The sequence below is a fragment of the Salarias fasciatus genome, chromosome 6 (genome assembly GCF_902148845.1).
Source record: "Salarias fasciatus chromosome 6, fSalaFa1.1, whole genome shotgun sequence".
Classification (NCBI taxonomy): Eukaryota; Metazoa; Chordata; class Actinopteri; order Blenniiformes; family Blenniidae; genus Salarias; species Salarias fasciatus.
Window position 1 is genome coordinate 34,280,143 of NC_043750.1, and position 6,678 is coordinate 34,286,820.

General features: G+C 47.2%; 1 protein-coding gene across 1 annotated transcript; it reads right to left on the reverse strand.

The window, feature by feature from the left end:
* Window positions 1–5,793: 5,793 nt before the first annotated feature.
* Window positions 5,794–6,423, reverse strand: LOC115389842 (nanos homolog 3-like). Its single transcript, XM_030093410.1, has one exon. The coding sequence runs from the start codon at window positions 6,421–6,423 to the stop codon at window positions 5,794–5,796; it is 630 nt and encodes a 209-aa protein (XP_029949270.1).
* Window positions 6,424–6,678: the final 255 nt, after the last annotated feature.

Here is a 6,678-nt window from a genome sequence, read left to right on the forward strand (position 1 = left end):
GAGCTGCGTGCAGAAACAGTTAGTGCTTCATCTGCCGACACTCCGGCAGGACAGATCAGCGGTGAGTCTGAGGAGATTTCCAGAGCTGCAGCGGCACCCGGCGTCTCAGAGAGGACAGAGCAGGTGAGCTGGAGCTTCTATAACCACCGTCCTCCATGGGGAGGGAACAGGCTGATTTAAACCAGCTGAAAACCTTAAACGACAAGCTGCAGCTGAGTTATTCTTATCATCTCTGTGCAGTCACATTCACAAAGTAAAATGAGCGCAAAACAGTTAATCGTCACTATAACCCCTGAAGAAAACTGCTGAATATTCACTCATATTTAGGATTCTCATATTAACGGTAGTTTGTTGTTTTCACAACATTGCTTTTCTTTGAACTTGGGATACATTTTTATTTATTGACATTAAGATAGTCAAGCACACACTTCTATAATTTAAATCTTTAAAAATATGAACAAAAGCCTAATAATAGCCAAACTCTTTGTCTTGATCCCAGATAAAGGTCATCTTAATGAAGGACGAGGTTACCTTTCTGCAGAACTTGTTTTCATGTCTGTTACAGACTGATCCTGATCTGAAACCAGCCGCTGGTCCTGCTGCCGTGGAAGCTGAGCACACACACACCTCGGAGACCTCGGACCCTTTTGGATCCACGTGCTCAGATTACGTGTCGGACTCGCAGCTGAACACCATCGATCTGATGTGAGGAAGCAAGACGGACTCAAGTCCAGCTTCTCATTGTTTTCTTTTAACTAACGACTGACTTCAAATTCAGATTAAACAGTTACCTGTCTTCTACACCACTTTATCTCAGCTTACTATCAACAAAACAGAGTTCAGTGGATACCTGGCCAGTCACACACACTCTCTCACACCCACACACACTCACAGTAACACCCGTGGTAACCATTACACCTTCATGCAGCCATTGAAACCCAGTAGAGACAAATATAAGACCTCTGTCAACACAATGACAATCTTAAAGCGACACTAAGGAACTTTTCAACCTTAATAAAACATTTTAATATCTTTTGTGATGACACATCGACTTACAACGGGTTGAATGACCCCTCTGTCACGGGCTGAGGGCGTCAGTATTGCTTTCACTTGGACTAAGAAACTGTGAGGAGGGTGGTAGGAACCCAGCACACGGCATGCGTCACATTATGATATAATATTGTTTAGCCACCATTAGATTCATTACCTCGTCGCTATCCGTCCTTCACACAGCCACTGGAAACAAATGTAGGCGAGTTCAGTCTGACAGCATGCCACCGGGAGCAGCATTTTACGACGTCACGCACTAGTCCTCATGGGAACTGTAGTATTCCTTTAGGCAAAACACTACCGCTTTTGTCCACTGGCGCCGCCAAAATCAACGGAAACTGAAAGTTCCTTAGTGTTACTTTAATGTGTCATAGTTATGATCTTTGACCTCTGGTGCTGTTTGTAGTTGGATTTCATTTGTTGGTTGTTACTGCAGTGGTACGGTGGTCCAGTGGGAAGCACTGTCAGCGACAGCAAGAGGTTAATGACTCTTTGAACAGACTGTCGGCGTGAATGTGTGTTGATGTGTAAAGCTCCACATTTTAATTAACATGTCTTGAATACACATTATTCTTCCTTTTTTATTTCCTCCCCATGTAGAGTGGAGAAGGAGAAAGAATCTCCCAGTCTTCATGAGGACGGAACAAACCTGATCTGTGGTCTCATCAGAGAGCTGTCCTCCCTGAAGTGAGTGAACACTCAAGGTTTCCTTCGTTTTGTGTCTCTCAGTCTTGTTTTTCAGCGTTCTGCCAGCTCACGCTCCTGACCAGATGTGGCTCTTTTGTTCACACACCAGTCATTTCTCAACATGACTTTATTTATTCAGCCATCAACTGATCAAGTTCTCCTACTTCAAACGATGCCAGAGGTCTGTCGCTTTCATCACAGCTACACTTCAACTGTGAGACAGAATGAGGACAAAATCCAGGAATTGACATATTTGTAAAGAATGTATTAGTTCATCATGGTGGAAAATAAGTATTCAACTCAATACTTTGTAATATCACCTTTGTTGGCATTGTCAGAGGTCAAAGGTTGACTCTAGGTCTTCTCCAGGTTTCACACTGCAGCTGGTGTTTTGGTTCATTCCTCCAGCAGGTCTCCTCTAGAGCAGGGATGTTTTGGGGCTACATGGACGTATCTCCCTCCACAGATTTTCTGTGGGGTTGAGGTCTGGAGACTGGAGAGGTCTCTCCAGGACTTTGAAATGCTTCTCATGGAGACTCTCCTCCACTGCACGGCGGTGTGTTTGAGATCACCGTCATGCTGGAAGACCAGCCATGTTTCATCTTCAGTGCTCTCACTGATGGAAGGATTTGGTTCAAAACCTCATCGTACATGGCTCCATTCATTCTCTCCTCAACACGGATCAGTTGTCCTTCCCTCTTTGCAGAAAAACAGCCCCAAAGCATGATGGTTCCACCCCCATGCTTCTTATGGTGCGTTCACACCGGACGCGTCGCAAGCGTCGTGAGCGGCGCTTTTCTATGCAAAGTCTATGGTGGATGAGCGTCGTGGAGCGGCGGGCGGCGGGGCGGCGCGTCAGGAGCGTCATGAGCGTCGCTTTTCGAGCGTTTCGAGCGTCGACGCCCACGACGCGCATCCCCGGCGACAGGAGCGCCATGAGCATCGCTTTTTGAGAGTTGGGAGAACTGAACTTTCGACGCGCTGCCGCTGGGCGTCAACCAATCAGAGACGATCCCTCCGCTGCTACGTCACTACGAGTGATCCGAGCACCGATGCGGGCCGGCCAGTGTTGCTAACTTGACGACTTTCTCGCTAAATCTGGCGACTTTCCAAAGCCTCTTGGCGACGTTTTTTTGTCAAAAGCAACTAGCGACAAATCTAGCGACCTTCTCCGGTGTACTGGAGACGTGACAGGACGTCTCGTTGCTGTCGTCAATGAGCAGCGGGTGCTGCCGTGAGCCCCTCCCCCGTCCCAAAGCACTCACAAGCGGTCAGTCTCACGCAGCGCTCCCCGCTGCAGTCAGAGCAGAGAGGAGCAGACCAGCCAATAGCCACTTTTCCGACGACGACGCGGTCTAGCTTTATTTAACAAATAAAGCCGAGCCACTCTCCTGATGCGATCCGCCATAGCTGGAAACAGAAATCAGGCTCCCGCGCGTCAAGAGCGTCGTGAGCTTTGTGACCACCTGGTGTCAAGCGTCACAAGCGTCAGCTTCGAGGCGTCGACGACGCCCGCGACGCGTCCGGTGTGAACGCACCATTAGTCAGCATTCTTGGGATGCAGCTCAGCATTCTCCTCCCTCCAAACACGAGTTCATACCAAAAAGTTGTATTTTGGTTTCATCCGACCTCATGACATTCTCCAGTCCTCTTCTGGATCATCCAGACGCTCTGCGGCAAACTCCAGACGGGCCTGGACTCGTCTGGCACTGCAGGGTTTGATTCCCTGCTGGTGTGGTGTGTTACTGATGGTGATCTTTGTCACTTTGGTCCCAGCGCTCTGCAGGTCATTCACCAGGTCCCCCCGTGTGCTTCTGGGAGTTTTCTCACTGTTCTTATGATCACTTTGATGAGATCTTGCGTGGAGCCCCGGATGGAGGGAGATTATCAATGTTCTTGTATGTCTTCTATTTTCTAGGAATAGCTCCCAAAGTTGATTTCTTCACACCAAGCTGGTTGTCTATAGTAGATTCACTCCTTCCAGCCTGGTGCAGGTCTATAATCCGGTTCCTGGTTCCCTCGGACAGCTCTCTGGTCTTGGTCATGGTGGAGACTGGAGGCTGTGGACAGGTGTGTTTAATACAGGTAACCAGTTCAAACAGGTGCCATTAATGCAGGTAACGAGTGGAGGACAAAGGAGCTTCTGAAAGAAAAGGTTACAGCTCTGTGAGAGAGAGATCCTGCTTGTTCGGAGGTGACCAAATACTTATTTTAGACCGTACTGTTCAAATAAATTCTTTACAAGTCTGACAATTCCTAGATTTTTTGTCCACATTCTGCCTCTCACAGTTGAAGTGTAGCTGTGATGAAATCGACAGACCTCTGGCATCAATTGAAGTGGGAGAACTTGATCAGTCGGTGGCTGAATAAATACTGTTTTGCTCCACTGTATGTCTTGGATAAAAAGGGCTTTAATGCAACAGAATAACTCAATGGTAACCATAGGTAAAACTACAATAAATAGGTAGAAATGCTGAAATAACTAGAATCAAAACAAAGCATAACTGTTTAAAAAAAGAGATAGAATGGCTTCTAAGGCTGTTTACAGCTTCATATTTAAAATTATGTATTTTTTACCCCGCCTTATTTGACGTTCAACTTTTTATTTCCATGTGAAACAATGATTAAAGGAATTTCCCTCCAGGATTAATGAATTATTTCTATTCTAAAATGATACAAATTGTTCAAAAATGCTGGAAAAGAAGGATAAAGCTGCTAAAACCAGGTACTGAAACAGCTGGAAATGTAATGAATTATTCACCACCCAAAACTAAATGAAACCACATAAATGCAACGTAAGTTTTTGTACACGTTCCAAAGCTACTGTATAAACTAAACTTTAGAAGCAGCGTTGGTCTTATTTTAGAGGTTTAAACATGCTTTGCGGCTTCAGTTAGATTTAGTTTGGTGGAAAATGGCTCTTTCGGTCGTACAGGTTGCAGAGCCCTCTGCCTGACCTTTGACCCCTTTACACCTCTCAGAGCTGCAGGATCCTGTCGGGTCAAAAGATTTCCACGCTTCAGTGTGCTGAGAGAAAACTAAACATCCGCTCAAGTTGATGCAATGTGAGATTAGTGGCAGGCGGATCTGTGAGAATAAAAACTAGTCGAAACTTCCTAAAGGTTCACATTTAAAAGACGCACAACCCCACTTTCATCTTTGACCCAACATCTTAAATTTAGTAACCCTCTCCTGAAATTTAAATTTCCCTTTTTTTCCCCCCCATTTCAGTCGAAAAGTCATGGCCGCTCATCGAGAGCTGGAAGTTTTCCACCGCAGAGGAAAAAGTTCAAGAAGCTTCCTGCGTTGAAGTTCATCTTTCTGTCGCCCCAAGGAATTTCTGACAAAGGCGCAACTTTTAAAAATGTTCTAACACACTTTCCTTACCGCCAGGTGAAATGTTCAGTTTTATGACTATCTCAATTCTATAAAAAATAAAGCTGGATGTTGTTTTTTCAGTCCACAGTTGGAATTCGAAGCATTTCCTTTCATTCCCGATTAAATTTTGTTAAAAAAAAAAGAATTAAAGGTGAAGACAAACGACACAAAGTCAGATTTGATGTAAATTAGAGCTTTTAAAATTATTCAAAATAAAATAGCATGCATTAACATATCAGGCTTCACACAACGGAACAATTCACACATTAAAAAAACGTTAAATATCAACAAGGTCACGATGTTGACGTGTTATAAAGTTAGTGATGACTATTTCTGTAGTAAAGGTTTGATGGTGTCTCGACCTTCAATGCATAGACAGGAGATGTGTTGCTGGACATCAGTCGGCCATGTTTTAAAAACATGCAGAAAACCAAACATTATTACTTTTCTTTTTTTTCCCTAAACAATTTCTCGTCTTTCCTCCCAAACAGCAGCTGGCAGTCGTTTCTAAAGCAACTCTGAAAACAAACCCGGGAGACGCTTTTTCAAACAGGTTCAATCATCCAAGTCGTCCTAAAGAACACAGCAAAGCAAACCCACACACGGACTAACTACATCACACAGCAGGGGTAAAGAAAATAAAGAAAAGGAGGATGTGTTGGATTCGGGCCTGTCGGTTCAGCGTCGGGTCTTTGCGTACACGGAGCTGTACGCACGGTCCACTTTGGGGCAGAAGCGCTTGGTGTGCGCTCTCTCCCCCGTGGCTCCACACAGCGGGCAGACGTACTGCTGCAGGTAGGGGCAGAGCACCTGTCCCGTCTGGCTCTTGAGCCAGTGGGACCCGAACACCAGCTCGGACTCGCCGTTGTGCTTGCAGAAGCTGCAGAACATGCGCTCCGGGGAGGCGGGCGGCGCTCTGCCCTTCCTGCGCTCCTTGGGTTTCCGCGGACCGGCGGCCGGCTTCGGCCGCGCTGCTTTTGGCGCGTCTGCGTCGAGCGACTCGCGAGGACCGGAGAGGCCAGGTGAGCGCAGGGGAGTCAGGGAGTCGCGCGGGGTCAGGCGGTCATCGGGGTGAGGCGCGTCTTCGTGCGCGATGTGCAGAGACATCAGGGGCCCGCACAGTCCTCCGGGATCACCGTGCGCGGGCCTGCGCTCCCGCGGGGGGGTCTCTGCGGGACTCCTCCGGGTCTGGATCGCCTTGATGGTGTCGCACAGGCCCATGTAGTCCCTCCACGGCTGGAACGTTTTGCTCTCGGACTCCATGAAGCGCGGCAGGTGGTGGAAAAGTTCCCAGACGAGTCCGTTCATTCTCGGTTCCTCTGATTCCTCGTTTCCTCGCTGCGCCTTCTCCCTCGGGCAGATGTTTGGATGTCCCGTCCAGAGCTTCACCGGTCGCTGGCACTCACCTTGAAGTTGTAGATTGATAATTGATCTCAAGTGGTCATTGTCTGAACGCGCGCAGCAGCCAATCACGTGAGCTCATGCACAACGCGTGCAGGTTTTCAGGCCTCACCAATCAGTACTCGTTGATGGAGCCTCCTGTTTCACTTAACTAAATCTCAA